Source organism: Lissotriton helveticus, chromosome 7, assembly GCF_964261635.1.
Source record: "Lissotriton helveticus chromosome 7, aLisHel1.1, whole genome shotgun sequence".
In the NCBI taxonomy this organism is placed as follows: Eukaryota; Metazoa; Chordata; class Amphibia; order Caudata; family Salamandridae; genus Lissotriton; species Lissotriton helveticus.
This window is the reverse complement of record NC_136068.1, coordinates 813,300,053-813,317,554: the sequence shown is the minus strand read 5'-3', so window position 1 is coordinate 813,317,554 and position 17,502 is coordinate 813,300,053. Positions and strand designations below refer to the sequence as shown.

General features: G+C 50.7%; 1 protein-coding gene across 2 annotated transcripts in view; it reads left to right on the top strand.

Annotated features, from left to right (window-relative positions):
- The window catches only part of DDX46 (DEAD-box helicase 46), a 1,223,843-nt gene that overhangs the window by 919,404 nt on the left and 286,937 nt on the right, over positions 1-17,502 (top strand). For both annotated transcript variants that reach the window (XM_078653270.1, XM_078653271.1), the window contains exon 15: positions 1,806-1,968. In XM_078653270.1, coding sequence (XP_078509396.1) covers positions 1,806-1,968 — 163 coding nt within the window. The remainder of the gene's footprint in view (positions 1-1,805; positions 1,969-17,502) is intronic.

Sequence of the window (17,502 nt, the reverse complement as noted above, 5' to 3'; positions counted from 1 at the left end):
CTTTGCTAATTTTCGAAAATTTATAGCTTTCCCGGATGATCACCCATGGCTTTCACACTGTTTTGCACTAATAAACGGAAGTTGATTGAAAGCACAAAAATAGGAAAAATTAGCTACCTCTTTGAAAAATGGCAAAACTTTATTTAATTTTTTTTTTTATTTAGCTCTGCATTTTTCTGAAAGATTGGAAGATGGTGACTTTACCACTTCAAACCGTTCGTTGATGCCATTATTATGAGTAATACAAACACTTATTCAGAGCACATTTTTCCCCAAAAACAAAAAACGTACCAATATTTTGGTTCTTTTCTCAGTCCCCTCCAGTGAATCCACAAACCCTGGATACCTTTAGAAATCCACAGGATGTTGGAGAAGGACGCTAATTTGGTGTGGATAACTTATGTGGACAAAAAGTTATGGAGGCCTAAGCGCCAATTACCCCAAATACCAAAAGAAAAAAGGCTTGGCGGTGGAGGGGGAAAGGCCCAGCAGTGAAAGAGTTAAACATTGCAATATGTGCATTTATAAAATATACATTTGATTCTAGTTATTGTTTGACAAAGCAACAGGTCTGTTTTACATATGTTGATGTGCTCCCCTCCTGTTAAAGCCAGTAGGACTGCCTTTTATATTTTGGTGTTCTGACCCTTTAACAAAGCCAGTAGGTCTGCCATACTTAAAATGACACCCCTTTATATTGTTACATTAAAAAATGCAGCAATTCACTGAATAAAACCAAGGTTAATGTGATGTTATAGTGGGGTGAAAAATGTTAAACACGAAGAACCACTGAAATTCACCAGTCATAGTTAACTCAAGTAAATATAACTGGCAACCTCACCATGCACTGCTTATGACCTCACACATTATAGCACTCCTGACATTCTCTGGCAACACTGATGGCATCTGAAATTACATAATTTATGACAACGGCAGTATATTTTGATGCTTAGCTAACTTTTCAGTAACGTACATTTTTTGACATGCTTTGGGCCCAGACCCATGATGGATATCAGTATCTAATTCCTTTTGAAAGAGCTTCTTTATTACCATACCAAAGAGCACTTTCTGCAACTACTGGTTTGAACTCGACAATGACCATAAAAGCAGGAACCTAATAAAAAATCAAATGGTGCCTGTCTTGGTTGAAATCCTCTCGATTACAAGTGGACAGTATTTCTGGGCACAAATCCTTCTGCGTTTAGCTTTTAGTGGATAATGTGCCTGGAAAAGGCCTGACTGGGAAAAACATGCAGAAACAGTGTGGTATTTCCGCATCCTTTACGTTTTTCATCATTCTAGCCTGACACTTGTAATAGTCCAGCACTGTGCAGTAATCCCACCAGGCAACAGTGGGCTTCTTGTAATGCGGCCCATCGTCTTTAATGCTCTTACGTTCAAGTTTGAGCTGTCAGATATCCTCCGTGGTGGTGGAGATCCTACTCTGTGTCACTGTAGTACTCGTGTAGTAAGAGACTCTGATGCCATATCAAGATTCCCTGCAGTTCAGATTATTAATTAAATAAAACAGTTATCAGGAAAGAACTCTAGGCAATGTGGATGGATTGTTGACAAACTCATTATTACCTTGTCTAACAAGGTAACCATGCACTTGGGCAATATTTCGGTGGTGTAACAGAATCTTAGTTGGAATTTCTATTAGGAGGTAGTTTGTTAATTTGTGTAATCTGTTCCAAAGCTTTAAATCCATAAAATGCATCCCACTGTACCTTTGCCATTCTTTCTTTGCTGCTAGCTTATGTCTGGACAACAGTTTATTTTTTTATTTTTTGTGATTGTTTCAGATTGTCATAGAAGAAGATAAAAAGTTTTTGAAGCTGCTTGAATTGTTGGGAAACAACCAGGAGAAAGGATCTGTTATTATATTTGTCGATAAGCAAGAGCATGCAGACGGATTGCTTAAGGATTTAATGAGGGCATCATATCCCTGCTTATCACTGCATGGAGGTACCTTGCCATTCTACAGATTGATGTTATGTATCCTGCTATTAATTTGGGTGTATTTTATTGGCCCCACCTTAAAACATGTCAGCAACTAATTGAAACACTTTAAAGCAACTTTCCCGAATATTGCCACTTCTGTATTCCCAATTGATGTAGACCAAATAAAGAAATTTCGTTAAGCTGCACAACCCACCCTTTTCAATAGTCTTGATATATTGTAGTGATGTTTATTTATACATTCATAGCTTTGATTGTTAGTATAGTAAATATTTTCAGTGGTCTTGATTTTAGATACAGGTATTTTCTTTTGGGACAAAAAGCAAAGATGGATGGCCGCATTGATGATGGGGCTGGAAAAAAGCATGTATGTTGGGCTAGGATTCATTGCTCACATTTTTAGGACTCCGTTTCATACCGCTCTACTATAAATTAGGTCTCTAACTCGCTTAAGATAGATAAATCGGACTAGTCCTATAGTTTAAGTGTGATTACTGTTAGTCTGTATGTGGGTTTCAATCCCTTACTACCACCTTGCAAATAGATTTTACTATCACTGCCCTTGGACGGTAAAATGTACAAAGTTACCTAGCTAGATTATAAACATTATCAGAGCACATATGCTAAACAGCAGTTTTTCATAGAAACTTCTAACCGCAGATTCCTCACCTTGTGAATTTCACCAAGCACCAGACTGGACCTGAAAACTTTACAGCACAGCAGTTTACTCGTGCATCGGTAGGTGGTGTTGTGCGGCTCCACGTCGGCTGCCTTCCGTCTCGGATGTGACGTCCCCAAATATGCACTACCCCGTACACTGATATCTGAAAGAAACAGGTTAGTATTTGATTCCTTACCTTAGAATATCCCCAGGCGTCAGTCTGGATCCGGAAACTTTTGCGTAGCAGTACCCCTGCGCGTCGGTAGGCGTCGTCTGCAGGCGTCCCCTGCGGCTCTGCGTCGTCGGCGCCGTGATGACGTCGCTGGAGTATATAGACGCCGCCTCCGCGCGCTGACATCAGTTCTTCTTTTTTCCGCGCCAGTTAGCGCAGATCCGAAGGGCAGTACTACGGTCTTTTGACCAAGTTTTTGTTACATCTAACTCTTCTTCAGGTGCCGGTAGGATGCCCGGTTTTAAAAGTTGCGACGGGTGCGACCGCCTGATGTCGGTCACCGACCACCATCGACTCTGCCTCCGGTGTCTGGGCCCGGACCACGACGTGGAGTCCTGCGTCGACTGCCGGGCCTTGACGAGTAAGGCTAGGCGGGAGCGGTCCCGCAAGCTGCTCGAGCTCCGGGTGTCGGCCCCGCGTCGAGAGCGGTCCCGGTCCGGTCGGAGGTCGAGGGAGCGGTCGAGAGAACGATCGCGGAGCCGCCATGAGCGCTCCGGGAGTCGCCACCATTCCTCCGGTTCCTCAGGTAAGCGACACAAGAAGTCGGGGCGTCGTCATCGTACCCCCGACTCCCCCCGACGCCCGCGTGATGCGGCCGGGGGTTCGGGTGGCCCCACCCCCGCGGCCCCGCGTGGGTCGCCGACGCCGTCTGCCCCATACCCGTCGGTCCCTGGGGAAGGCGCGTCGCGCGAGGAGATTGAGGAGTTCCTCATGGCTATGAGGGCGATGTCTCCTCCGGCGGGGCCTACGGCGCCTGCGGGCCTGTCGGTCCCGTCTGGGGGCCCGAGCGGTTCGGGTGCACCTGCCCCGGCGCCGCCGGGTGCTCCGGCCCCGACGCCGCCGGCGGCTCCGGCCCCGGCGCCGATGGGCCCTTCAGGGTCGTCGCCGGCTGGTCAACCGGCCTCTCCGGTGCCGATTCCATCGGGGCAACCCGTGGTGCCGCCTCAGCGCGGCGCCGTGACTCCGCCGTCGGTTCCGGCCGGCGTCGGGGGTCCGGCGCCGGCGCCGCGCGGCGCCACCCCCATTCCCTCTCTGACTCCTGACGCGGATTCGGACCGGCATCGTCCGACGCCGAGTCCGGCGCCGTTGGGGCCCCTTGGCCCCTTGGCTCCGAGGAGCCGGTCTATATCGTTGACTCGAACTATGGCGATGAGGACGATTATGGAGAGGGTTGGGAGGGGTCTGAGGACCCTTTGTCACGAGCATGCCAGTACGACGTGGACTGGGTAGGTGACTTAGGTGATGCCAGTGGTCTGGACGAGTCGCCTAACCCTGGGTTTGTCTCGCCTCCCACTGTGGCGTCGGAGGCTGGGGCTGCCTATTCGGTGGTACTGATGAGGGCTGCCAAGGCCTTGAGCCTTGAGCTCCCCGTCGCTAAGGTGAAGCCTAACATCCTCACCGAGGTATTCAAACCGCAGTCATGCCCACAGGAGCCTCTGCTGCCGTTTAATGACGCCCTGACGGATGTCCTTTTGGGCACCTGGTCCAGGCCCGCTTCCGGTTCACCTGTTGACCGAAACGTGGCCAGGCGTCACCGTCCGTGTTCGGACGACCCTGCCTTCCTCTCCACCCATCCCTCCCCGGAGAGTCTGGTGATCCAAGCCTCCACTTCCCAGTCCGCATTCCCGACGGCCCCGCCCGATCGGGAATCTAAGCGATATGACCAATTTGGCAAGAAGGTCTTCTCGTCTTTGAGTGCAGGACTGCGGTCTTGCAATACCGCTTGCCTCTTAGGCCGCTGCACCCACTCTCTGTGGGATACGGTCGCGGAGTGTCTGCCGAAATGCCCGCAGGAGGTGCGGGACAAGCTCAACCAGGCCTTGATTGAAGGCCGGGACGCGGCGAGGTATTCCATACGGTGTGGTCTTGACACGACCGACTCGCTGGGACGGGCTATGTCCACGACGGTGGCGATTCGTCGCCATGCTTGGCTGAGATCCGCCAACTTCTCGCCGGATGTCCAGAATGCCCTCATGGACATGCCTTTCGATGGCAGTCGCCTGTTCGGCGACAAAGCGGACAACTCGCTTGAGCGCTTCAAGGACTCCAGGGTCACGGCCAAGTCCTTGGGTCTTTCGACCCAGCGCCAGCAGACGGGTTCGTTTCGCTCCTTTCGTGGCCACGGAAGGGGCGGTCCCACACGTGCTGCCAGCCACGCACCGCAGAACGCTCCACAGCGCGGTGGCGGCCGTGGATTCCGCCGGGGTGGCGGTAGGGGACAGCGGCGAGGTCAGTCCACACCTCCCCCCGCAGCAGCCTCCAAATCTTCCTAGTCCGAGCTTTCGGGCCCATGTGACGCCAGTGGGTGGCAGGGTTCGCCATCACCACTCCCGCTGGTGCACGATCACGTCGGACAGGAGGGTGCTGCAGCTCGTCCGAAGGGGCTACTCCCTCCCCTTCGAGACCACTCCTCCAGCCATGCCACCGCAGAACCACCGTGTGTCGGGGGACCACTTGAAACTTCTGCAGGAGGAAGTTACGGCCCTCTTGGCCAAGGGGGCCATCGAGCGCGTTCCTGGGCCAGAAGTAGGGTGTGGTTGCTACTCCCACTACTTTCTCGTACCCAAGAAGGACAAAGGGGGCCTACGTCCTATCTTGGACCTACGGAACGTCAACGGCTTCCTCCGGAAGGAGAAGTTCAAGATGTTGACTTTGGCTCAGGTCTTGGCTGCTCTAGACCCACGAGACTGGATGGTAGCGTTGGACTTGCAGGATGCGTATTTTCACATCCCCGTCCTGCCGGACCACCGGCGTTACCTGCGGTTCACGGTAGGCCACGAGCACTTTCAGTTTATCGTGCTCCCATTCGGCCTTACCAGCGCCCCACGGGTGTTCACGAAAGTGATGGCGGTGGTCGCAGCTCATCTGCGCCGGTTAGGGGTTTCAGTCTTCCCCTACCTCGACGACTGGTTGTTGAAGGCGGGCTCGCCCCAAACACTCGTCCACCACCTTCAGATGACGGCAGACCTCCTGCACGAGCTGGGGTTTTCCATCAATGTGCCGAAATCACACCTGTGTCCCTCTCAAAAGCTCCTTTTCATCGGAGCGGTTCTCGACTCGGCGCAGTTTCGGGTTTATCCTCCGGAACGGCGGGTCCGGGATGTTCAGGCTCTGATTCCCATCTTTCAGCCGTTGTCCCGGGTTTCGGTCAGGTTGACGCTGCGGCTTCTGGGGCTGATGGCCTCCTGCATCCTTCTGGTGCATCACGCCAGATGGCGGATGCGGGCTCTGCAGTGGGACCTGAAGTTTCAGTGGGCCCAGCATCAGGGCAACCTGTCCGACCATGTCCTGATCTCGGAGGGCACTGCGAGACAGTTGCAGTGGTGGCTTACGGACCGCGATTGGGTCAGGGGCAGATCCCTCTCCCTTCCCCTACCGGAGCACGTAGTTGTGACGGACGCGTCCCTCCAGGGCTGGGGAGGCCACTTGGGAGAGGCGGAGATCAGAGGCATCTGGTCTCCGGCGGAGTCCCGGCTCCATATCAACATGTTGGAGCTGCGGGCGATTCGCCTAGCACTGAAGGCATTCCTCCCCTTTGTCAACAGGAGTGTAGTGCAGGTGTTCACGGACAACACCACCGCCATGTGGTACTGCAACAAACAGGGCGGTGTGGGGTCGTGGACCCTTTGCCAGGAGGCTCTGCGCCTCTGGCAATGGCTGGAGCGTCAGGGCGTGACTCTGACGGTTCAACACCTGGCAGGTTCTCTGAACGCCAGGGCGGACGAACTCAGCCGTCGGTGCTCGGTGGATCACGAATGGCGTCTGAACTCGGACGTGGCGAACGGCCTCTTTCAGCAATGGGGAGAGCCTTGGTTAGATCTATTCGCCACAGAAGAGAACGAGCAATGTCATCAGTTCTGCGCGTTGGAGTTTCCAAGACGGCACTCGCTCGGCGACGCCTTTCGGCGCGAGTGGAGTTGCGGTCTGTTGTACGCCTTTCCGCCTATACCACTTCTGCCCAGAGTGCTGAAGAAGATCAGGCGCGACCGGGCCCAAGTTATCCTTGTGGCTCCGGACTGGGCTCGAAGGTACTGGTATCCCGAGCTACTCAACATGTCAGTCGGTCCCTCGATCCGCCTGCCCCTTCAGGAGGACCTTCTGTCGCAGCAGCAGGGGACGGTCCTCCACCCGAACCTGTCCAGCCTCCACCTCCATGCGTGGAGATTGAGCGGCGACAGTTGAGGCCATTCGACTTGCCTCCTGAAGTCTGTGATGTGATTCTGGCAGCCAGGCGTCCCTCCACAAAGTCGGTATACGCCTGCCGGTGGAACAGATTTGTGGCATGGTGCACAGCAAAGGCTGTGGATCCCCCTTCTGCCCCTCTTTCCGAGGTTCTCCTCTTCCTTCTTTCTCTTGCCCAGCAGGGCTCTGCTCTGGGCACTATCAAGGGCTACCTTTCTGCCCTTTCCGCCTTCTTAAGGCTTCCTGATCAGCCATCCTTATTCAAGTCCCCTATTGTACTGAGATTCTTGAAAGGCATCACGTACATGTATCCACCTGTTCCGTTCGTGATGCCTCAGTGGGACTTGAACCTGGTTCTGACATTCTTGATGTGTGCTCCCTTTGAGCCGCTTCATTCCTGTCCTCTCCGTCTTCTCACTTTAAAGACGGCCTTCCTGGTTGCCATCACCTCTGCCAGGAGGGTGAGTGAGCTCCAGGCTCTTTCTGTTAAACCTCCTTTCTTGTCCGTTCATCCTGACAAGGTGGTTCTTCGAACTAGACCTTCTTTCCTGCCCAAAGTAGTTTCTGCTTTTCACATCGGGCAGTCCATCACCTTACCCTCCTTCTTCCCGCCTCCGCATCCTTCAAAAGATGAAGAGCGGCTCCATCGTCTGGACCCAAAACGTGCGCTTTCATTTTATATGGATCGCACACGCTAGTTCCGGGTGGATGACCAACTGTTTGTTGGCTACGTGGGTGAGAAGAAGGGAAGGGCGGTACAGAAACGAATCATCTCTCGGTGGGTCGTCCTGTGCATCAAAGCTTGCTACTCTTTGGCTCGGAAGGAGCCTCCTGTTGGGCTGAGGGCCCATTCCACTCGGGCCACGGCGGCTACTACTGCCCTGGGCCGGGGAGTCCCTTTGCAGGACATTTGCCAGGCGGCTACGTGGGCCTCGCTGCACACCTTTGCGAGGCATTACTGCCTGGACAGTCAAGTCCGGAGGGACGGCTTCTTTGGCCGTTCGGTCCTCCAGGATTTTCTGGTGTAGGATTGTACTGGTTCGCAGACCCACCACCGGGGTTGGTATTGCTGGGGTATCTATTCTAAGGTAAGGAATCTAATACTAACCTGTTTCTTTCAGATGAACAAGTTACTTACCTTCGGTAACGATATATCTGTAAGAAACAGTAGTTAGTATTAGATTCCTTACCGCCCCACCCATCCTCCCCGTTCTGCGAACTGATACCTAGGGTTAAGGACATCCCTTTCAGGGCCCTAGTTTCATATGGCACCAGTGTTAGTTCTCACATGGCTCTGCGTGTTCTGGCGCGGAAAAGCTGTGTGCAAAGAACTGACGTCAGCGCGCGGAGGCGGCGTCTATATACTCCAGCGACGTCATCACGGCGCACGACGTCGACGACGCGGGGACGCCTGCAGACGACGCCTACCGACGCGCAGGGGTACTGCTACGCAAAAGTTTCCGGATCCAGACTGACGCCTGGGGATATTCTAAGGTAAGGAATCTAATACTAACTACTGTTTCTTACAGATATATCGTTACCGAAGGTAAGTAACTTGTTCGTCAGTTCTTGTTTGTCCATGCCTTCCGACTCTGATCTGCAGCAAGGAATGCTGTCTCTGAATGACCTTTTGCTTCATGAAAAAACTTGAAACTCTATTTCCAGTGTCCAGATATGGGTCCAAAAAAAACAGATTTTAAGCAGTCTTGTGACCGTCACCAACAGATGTTGGTGACTGAAAGCCACGATGTCTGCCTCTTGGCACCTCACATGACACAAAGTTGTGCTCTTCTTGCATGACAATGAATCAAAGAACCAAACTCAAAGTACCTGAACTCCTGAAGGTAAGTCACACAAATCACAACAGAAGTCCAAATTTGGGTCACCAACGTCCCACCACTCACACCGCCCTAAGTTGGGCGATGCTCAGAGGTACCTCTTGACCTCAGGCTTCCACATGAGCTCTTACTTCAGTGAGCCTCCACAGCAGACTAAATGCAACTCCAGAAGGAGACCATAGCAGTCATTTTCGGTACCCCACTGAATCCCACTTGAGTGCCTTTGGCTCGAAGAAGTGAGATGGCAGCCTGTCGGAGGCCTATTGGTGGATCTGTCCATTAAAAACATGTCCTTTGACCTAACCCTGAGATCAACCCAGTCATTGAGCCTGGTGCAACGTCTGACGAAGCCTGCGGTACACAGGCAGACACCATAGGCTCAAGCATAGCTGCTGCTTCTGCTACTGCTTAGTCTGATAGTTTTATCAGATTGGGAAGCTCAACAATACCCTGAACTAAGTCATTACACTTTCTCAGACTCCAAACGAGTGCTACGAGGATAGTGATGGTGATGACATTTATGAAGAGGCTAACATTCTTGAAGACCTTCAAGATGCAAGTGGACTGGACACTTTGTAGGAAAGTGCCCCTATTTGCATGGTTGCCCCCATTTTTTGCCTGATGTTGATGCTCTTTGACTAAGTGTTCCCTGATTCCTGCCAACCAGGTACCCAGGGGCTTTGTTCTTTCCCTAAATATGTACTGTTGCCCACCCAAAATGGCAACTATTGGCCACATGCAAGTCCCTTGTAAAAGGTACCGTGGGTACCAAGGGCACTGTGACCAGGGAAGGCCTCTAAGGGCTGCAGCACTTATTGTGTCGCCCTTGGAGGCCCTGTACCTTTAAGTAAAGTCATCTCGAAAGTAATCCAAAAATAACTGAAAAGTAATCTCTACTGTTTAAACATAATTGACCTACCTGTATACAAAACAGGTACATACAACTGCATTCAACTGTATTGTTTTTGAAAAGTATTATTTCACTTACCTACAACAGGCCTGGCTTGGTTCTAGAAATAAAATACAACTAAATACATTTTTATACAAACAAATTGTTCTGAGTTCAGCATTTTAGTATGTGACATAATTCCTTGCCGGAGTGTGTACAATAAATGCTTAACACTACCCTCTGATAAAGCCTACTGCTCGCCCACACTACCACAGATGGAGAGTAAGGCATTATCTGCTTTTACCTCTGCCTACCTTGTGGGTTCTGCTGGATTCTGTGCTCACTATACCTTACTTTGGTAGTGTCCTCAGAGATGCATATGCCGGTCACACTGTTGTGCATGACTGGTTGGTACTCTCAAACCAGTATGTCCCAGGGGAGACAAAAAGAGTAAGGGCTATCCCAGGGGTGGTCACTGTTAGGCCTGTGGCGTTAGTGTCCCTAGAAATAGCTGGGCCGCTTAGTTAGAAAAATGTGATAGTTAATAAAGACCTCCCCTTTGATTGTCTCCTTGGGAATAACCACCCAGAGTTTGGTCTGAGCCAAAGTGTGGTACTGGTCCAGTGTCAGACCTCATCCAAGGAACCTAGGGGGCTGAACCTTCAGTTAGTGCAGATGAGCCCCAAAAGAAAAAAAAGACAGTGTAGGGAAGGTGGACAACTGTTAGCCCCAGTTCCAGTGGGCCATGGAGATTCTATCCCAATAAGGGAGAACTCCAAAGTTGGCACTGGTGAAGTCTTTCCTAGCCCACAAAAAGACCTGATTAGTCAGGCAAGTGTCAAGCCTGAGTTGATGGCTCCTCAGCTTACGGAACTGATGGTGAAAGAAGGGTGTTCACTACAAAGTGTAGTGCCCCCACCCTAAAACAGCATACAGACCTCCAGAACCCAAAGAAGCCTGTAAGTTACCCTCTTCACCTACCAGTGAAGAACTAGAGGTGTGATTCTGGGCATTGACAGCTGCCATTGGCCTCTGCTGGGTGTTAGCCTTCATGGCAGCACTGTCCTTGGATTGGTGGTCTAGTCCCATGCCAAATAGCAAGGTAGGTCCCCTGACACTATTGGTTATGGTGGGGTTACTCAAGCTGTCAGTAGCCTCTGTGGGTAAGCTGGGTTTTGCCCATGCTAAGTTAGAATTTGCAGAGGTAGGCACCTCAGAACCCAAACTAAAATGATGGTGTAAAGACACTGAAGAGCTAGGAAAGGAGTATTGGGAATTTGGTCCTAAAATTGTTGAGGTAGGCCATCTTCCCCCAAGGGACTGACCTGGACAGAAGGATTTAAGACAGAATAGGCCCTGCAACTTTCAAACCACTTCCTCTACTCTTCCTTGCCTGAAAGCCTAGGAAGCCTCTCGGGTTTGGCTGCGTCACCTGGCCTTCGGGCTGGGGGGGCTTGTGTAGGAAGCTGGGTTTCTGTCCCTGAGGCTGTGGGAGGTTGAAGTGGACCCACTATGTCCACACCTACCCTTTCAAAGGGAACCCCAACCACTGGTAGTGGGATTAAGGGGGCCTTTGGGTAGCTACCTGTTTTGTCACTGGCTTGACAGGTGACACAGGAGCTGGCAAACTCGTTTACTGGCCCCAGATGTCCCAGAAGGTAAAGGCTCCTGTGTCACCTGTCAAGCCAGTGGCAAAACAGGTGGACACCCAAAGGCTCCTTTAATTCCACCACCAGTGGGTGGGTTTCCCTTTGAAAGGGTAGGTGTGGATGTAGTGGGTCCACTTCAACCTCCCATGCCTGGATATCACACTGGGACATTTCCTAGATAAAAAGGTAAGTATAACAGTTTTTCTCAAAACACAGTTCCTCAGGTTCCCATACAAAACACCCTCGACACTTGAAGGTTTTTCAGAGGAAAACCGTCTGTGCAATTCTATGGAGGAAAATAGGGTTATCATTTTGCAGGTTAGTAAATGGTATTGAGGGGTGAGTTTCTGGGGTTAGAACAATGGTTCCCCCATGGTCAAGGATGCACTGTCAAAGCGCACTCAGCTGCACTAAGGCGGCAGGGTGCAGAGTGCTGAGGCCTAGTGTTGGTGGCTTCAGTTGGTGACTGTTCATGAGGAGGCCACAAGGTTGAGGGAGCAAAGCTCCTGGACTTAAACGCAGAGCAAAGAGGGGTTCGAGTTACCACCCAAGGTACACCCACAGCTTGTAGGAAGCTGGCTCTGTATATACTATACAGAAATGAGGTATAGTGTGCACAGAGTCCAGTGGAACCCCAAAGGTAGGCAGAGGTAAAAGTAGATGACACCTTACTCTCTCTTTGTGGTAGTATGGGTGAGCAATAAGGCTTTATCAGAGGGTAGTGTCAAACATTTGTTGTACACACTCAGGCAGCAAATGATGTCAAACACTCGAAGACTGAAGTCAGGCCAATTTGTTTGTATCAAAAATATTATTATGTTATTTTTTCTCTTCAGTGTGATATGCCTAGATATCACACTGGGACATTTCCTAGTGAAACGGTAAGTAAAATCAGTTTTGCACATTTGTCATTTTTTAGGTTTCCATACAGATCAACTCCACACTTCAGAGAAAAACAGTCAATGGCTTCCTTTGGAGAGAAATGAAGTTATCCGTTACCGGGTAAGTTCTCGGTCTTTGGGGTTGAGTTTCTGGGAGTAGAACAAGGGTTCACCAGGGTATAGGATGCACTCTCAAAACATCTTCAGCTGCACAAGGGCAGCCGGGTGCAGAGTGCTGAGGCCCAATCTTATCCAACGGGGGATAGTGGGCCTCTGGTTGGTGACTGCTTACAAGCAGGCCACTGGGTAGTGGAAGCAAAGCTCCAGGTGTTAGGCTCAGGGCAAAGGGGAATCCTGTTTAGCACACCAAGTGCACCCGCAGAGGCGCCTGCATGCAGGGTGCTGTTTTGGCGTTGGGTGCCCTGTTGGTTTCAGTGGGGATTCTCCGGTTTCAACAAAGACTGCAGGCTCGAGACGAAGATCTTCTGGAGATGACCACCAGTTGGAGAGCTAAGTTGGGATGCCTGGGGATGCTGGGACACCGTTGGTTGGGCCACCCAAGGATGTGCGGCTTCGGGTGCAGGAGTGTCTTTAGGCGTCTGGTTTCTCTTACCAGCTCCGGTCGAGGGGATCCTCCAGAAAGAGGCTGCAGGCTTCGCTGGGGGATTCGATGCAGGTCCGAGAACACTAGATTATGGGTCAGAATTGCCGGAGAGACCACCTCCTCATGTTGGGCCACTCGGGCCGTGGGCGACGGGTGCAGAGTGGTGCAGACTCACGGATTTAGCCGGAGCCATAGTCTGTGGGTGAACAAATCCTGTGTTCACTGAAATGTTTTTTTTTTTTTTTTTTTTTTTTTAAAGGCAGGGCTGGTCCTCTGGGTTCTTGAGGTTGCTGGCTGCAGGATACACTGGAATTTCACTTCTGCAGGTTCGAGGTGGGGATAGGCCGTTGGGGCTGAGGCCAAGTTAGTGGGTGTCTGCCTCTTCTTAGCTTCAACACCGCTGTTCGGTCCTTCTTCTTCTTTTCTTCTTGATAGTTTCTTGTCTGAGAAGGCAAGGTTTGGGGGTGCCCCTAAATACTAGATTTAGGGGCGTTACTGGTAAGTAAAGGTTGGGACCAATGGGTTCCTTACTTGCGGTGGGTACACCCCCTATTATGCCACCCTTAAGTGTGAGGGGGGCACATGCTTCACTGGTTGGCTGGCTCCCCCCCATCTGCAAGATGGCGGGGACTAAGAGTTGTGTTGCACCTTGCCTCCCCCACCTGAAGGGTGGGATTGGCAAAGGTGGGCACACCTGCCTTCCTCACTTAGTTTTCCCACTGGTTCTACCGCCCAAAGTGGGGATTTGAACCGGTGGGGACCAGTTGCTGGGGGCAGCAAACGTCGTGGGGAAGCTCACAAAGGTGGCATGCCTTTGAAGCTTCTCCTTGGTGGACCCTGCCCATCCTGGGGGAGGAGGCTTGGCACCTCGTCCCAGGATATGCATTGTTTCAGACCCCCGAGAGCAGCAGGCTCTTGACCCAGGGGTCCAGAAACATGTCCGGTGGTGGCAGCTGGCGAGTAACCACTCAGCTTGGACACTAGTGTTATGTCGTTTTTCAAGGGCATCTCTAAGATGCCCTCTGTGTGCATTTTTCATTGAATCCCACACGGCATCAGTGTGGGTTTAATGTGCTGAGAAGTTTGATACCAAACTTTCCAGTTTTCAGTAAAGCCATTATGGTACTGTGGAGTTCGTAATGACAAACTCCCAGCTAAATATACCCTTAATGGCATTACTGCACTTACAATGTCTAAGACTGGGCTTAGACACTGTAGGTGCACAGGGCTCATGCACCTGTGCCCTCACCACTGGTATAGTGCACCCAGCTAAAGGGATGGCTGACCTATGCCAGGGCAGTGGGTTGTAAGCAGGCGCACAGGGATTTGTGCCATGTCGACGCTTAACTTTGCTCTGCACCAAAACGAGCAGCCTTCAAAGGCGGTGTGTGTGTGTGTGTGTGTGTGTGTGTGTGTAAAGGTACATGCCCTCTAAGGGTGGCAAAATGAGTGCTGCAGCCCTTAGGGGCCTTCCCTGGCTGCAGTGCCCTCTGTACCAGTGGTACCATTTACAAGGGACTGCCCTGAGGCCACAAAATGCCAATAGGGTTTTGTCTTCAATGCCGTTTAGGGAAAGAACAAAGGCCCTGGGTACCTCTTCGGTAGGAGACCAGGGCACACTCAGTCAAAGTACATCAGCAGTTTAGCAAAAAGTGGGGGCAACCATGCAAAAAGAGGGCGCTTTCTTACAAGTGGTGCTCTTGCATTGTAACCACAGTGCAGTATTCCTATGGTGATTAGGTTCTCGAACATAAATCCCTTAGAGTTCAGTCAGCTTTTGGCCAAGTTCTTCAAAATGGAGATTAAGCATGTCTCCCTTGTTGGTCCTGACATGAGTATGTGTTGTTACAACTTGATCGGTGAGCGTCCTGCCCAGTCATCAGTGGCTGCGGCAGTTTTTGGAAAGTGGTATGGTCCTTCTTCTCTTGTGTCTTCTGTTCTAGACAAAGAATTTGACCTGGGGTTCAACCGGCAGCACTGCAGCATCAAACATTGCTGTATACCATGTCCCAAATGGAGGGAAAGTTTAGAAGAAAATGTTGAGGTCCTACCTGAACATTTATTCTGGCAGGCAGAAGGTAAAGTAACAGCTTTGTAGCAGCTTCAGATCAATACATTTCTCATTGATCATGCAGCTACTGCTCTCAACAAGTCTGTCTACATACAGGTAAAATGTCAGCTTATCTTGCATGCATCTCGATATTGAAGATTAAGTCATGGAACTTCTGTTTTACCATGTTTTCTCCATTGACTGATGAGAAAATTACATGACTGGTGTGGTGAAAATAAAGTCCTTGAACACTTTAGTCTCCTCCCCTATAGGAAGTTGACTCTGTATATTGTATAGTGTAAGACATTTATTGCACAACCGTGATCAATAATGGACATGCGACTCAAGAAGGAGATCCAGACCAATTTCAGTAAATATGCTTTGTACTTTATTTTAAGACCAAGATCTTCGCAATAAGGTAAGTACGTTTTTAATGAAAAATACTTTTCACTTTGACAAATCTGCACTTAAAATAATTTCTGAGCAGTTAAACGGTATCCTATGGGGAAAACAATATTGTGGTTAAACTGGTAAGTAAAGCACTTGCATTTCCAGTCTTTGGGTCCAAAAGCTCGCAAGGGTCAGGTGAGTACCAAAAGCGGGACAGGGGAGGCCGGGTGCAGAGGTGAAAATCGGGGTTTGGCACAATGCGTTGCAGGTAAGTAGATCGGTTGCAGGGACCAAGCTTTTGGGGTTAGGACACGCAGGGGGGCAACAGAGCTGCACCAAACATACACCACCAGCGAAACAGGGGGTGCGGGGTGCAAATTCAGCATCGGGCACCAATTGCTTTTCAATGAGGATTCTGCTTTCAACAAAAAGGCAGCAGGCGCGCCAGAGGTTGCAGGAGGAAGACCAATGACAGCAGAGGTAAGTAGAGGTGTGGGAAGTTGTAGGGGCACCATTGGTTCAGCTCTGCAAGGCCCAGGTGCTTTGGTTGCAGGAGTGCCTTTCGACACCAGAGTCTTCTTACCGGAGCCGGTTGCGGTCAGGGAACCTCTGGATTCACACTGTACGTGCCGTCATGGATGCCAGGAGAGGTCAGCCAACTCTGAATTCAAGGTCCGGATTGCTCGGGTAACTTCACTGGACAGGTGAGTCACTCAGACTCAGGCTATGGACGTATGGTGCTGTGTGGGCTGGAGTCACGGTTTCAGCTTGATCCGGACCCCTTGGAGTAGATTTCTTCTGGACAGGTCTGCTGTCCATGGGAGATTGGGGTCTTTTACAAAGGGAGCAGTCTTTCAGGGTTTTCAATGGTCGCTGGCTGCAAGACAAGCCACAGGTTTGTCGAAGCAGGAGACCGCCCGGTAGGGCTAGGCCAAGGAAGGGATGTCCTCTTTCTTCTTAGGCCATCACAGATCTACTTTTCCAAGTTTAGGGGAGCCTCCTAAATACTCAATTTAGGGGAGTTTTAGGGGAGGAGCAGAAAGGGCCTTACCTGGGGTGAGTTCACCCTCTGTTATGCCACCCTCCTGTGGGAAGAGGAATAAACCTAGCCCTTATTAGAGGGGTCCCCATCATCAAGATGGTGGGGACTGAAAGATGTGCTTCACCTCGCCTCCCCCACTTTGAGGGTGGAGTTAAGAGGTGGACACCCCTCCTATTCTTCTAGATTTTCCCTCCCAAAGTGGGGGTGTAAACCGGGGCTGCCATCTGCTGCTAGCAGCAGAGGCTGGGGGTCACATTACAAAGGTCCGGTGCCTTGTCGACTTTGTTGTTTTTACTCCCACAGGGGCATGCAGGCTGCAGGGGAAGTGGCATAGTCCTAATGAGGGGAGTTCCAAGGGATCCTCTTCAGCTCCCAGGCCCTAGGTATCCATGGTACCATTCACTAGGGACTTAAACGGGGCAGAAGTACCAATTGGGGATATGTTTTAGTGAAGAAGCCATGGCACGGTGGACCTGGTTGGCAATGAACCAGTGCACTATAATTGAAACCACATTAAAACCAGGCGAAAAGTGGGGGCTGATCGTATCAAAAGAGGCACTTTCTCACATCACCTCAAAAGCTGGAGACTTGCAAGCTATTGCACGTTTTTAAAGATTTCAAAGTTAGATAGCTATGGCGATGCAGCTGGCATCCAGTAAGAATTGTAGATTTTGACACAAGCTGAAAACTAATGTGTTCGGGGCATATGAGCTGCAGATACTACACTTAGCATTAGATCGCCACCTGGTGTTGGGCTCGGATGATTGCATGTTGTCGTCTTGTAAGAAGTCTGTGTAGTCACAAGATAGGTGACTCCTCCCTTGGACGATAGTGCGCATGGGCATCGGCTCCATCCTTACATTGTTTTTTTCTGCCACTGCGTTTGGATGAAAGTTTTCTGCTCCGGCTAGAAATAGACTTTTCAAGCACTTTGAAGTGCAAAAAATGTACTAAAAACGTATCAAACTACTTTCGATATCGACTAACATTGTTTCGACTCCCATCAGCTCGATTCCGGTCGTTGATGCGGGCCGTTGGGCCTATCCACGCCGTGAGGCCTACACCTCATGGAAAGGACGCCATTCAAGAGATGCCCCGGGTGTGGAGCAAAGTTTCCACACG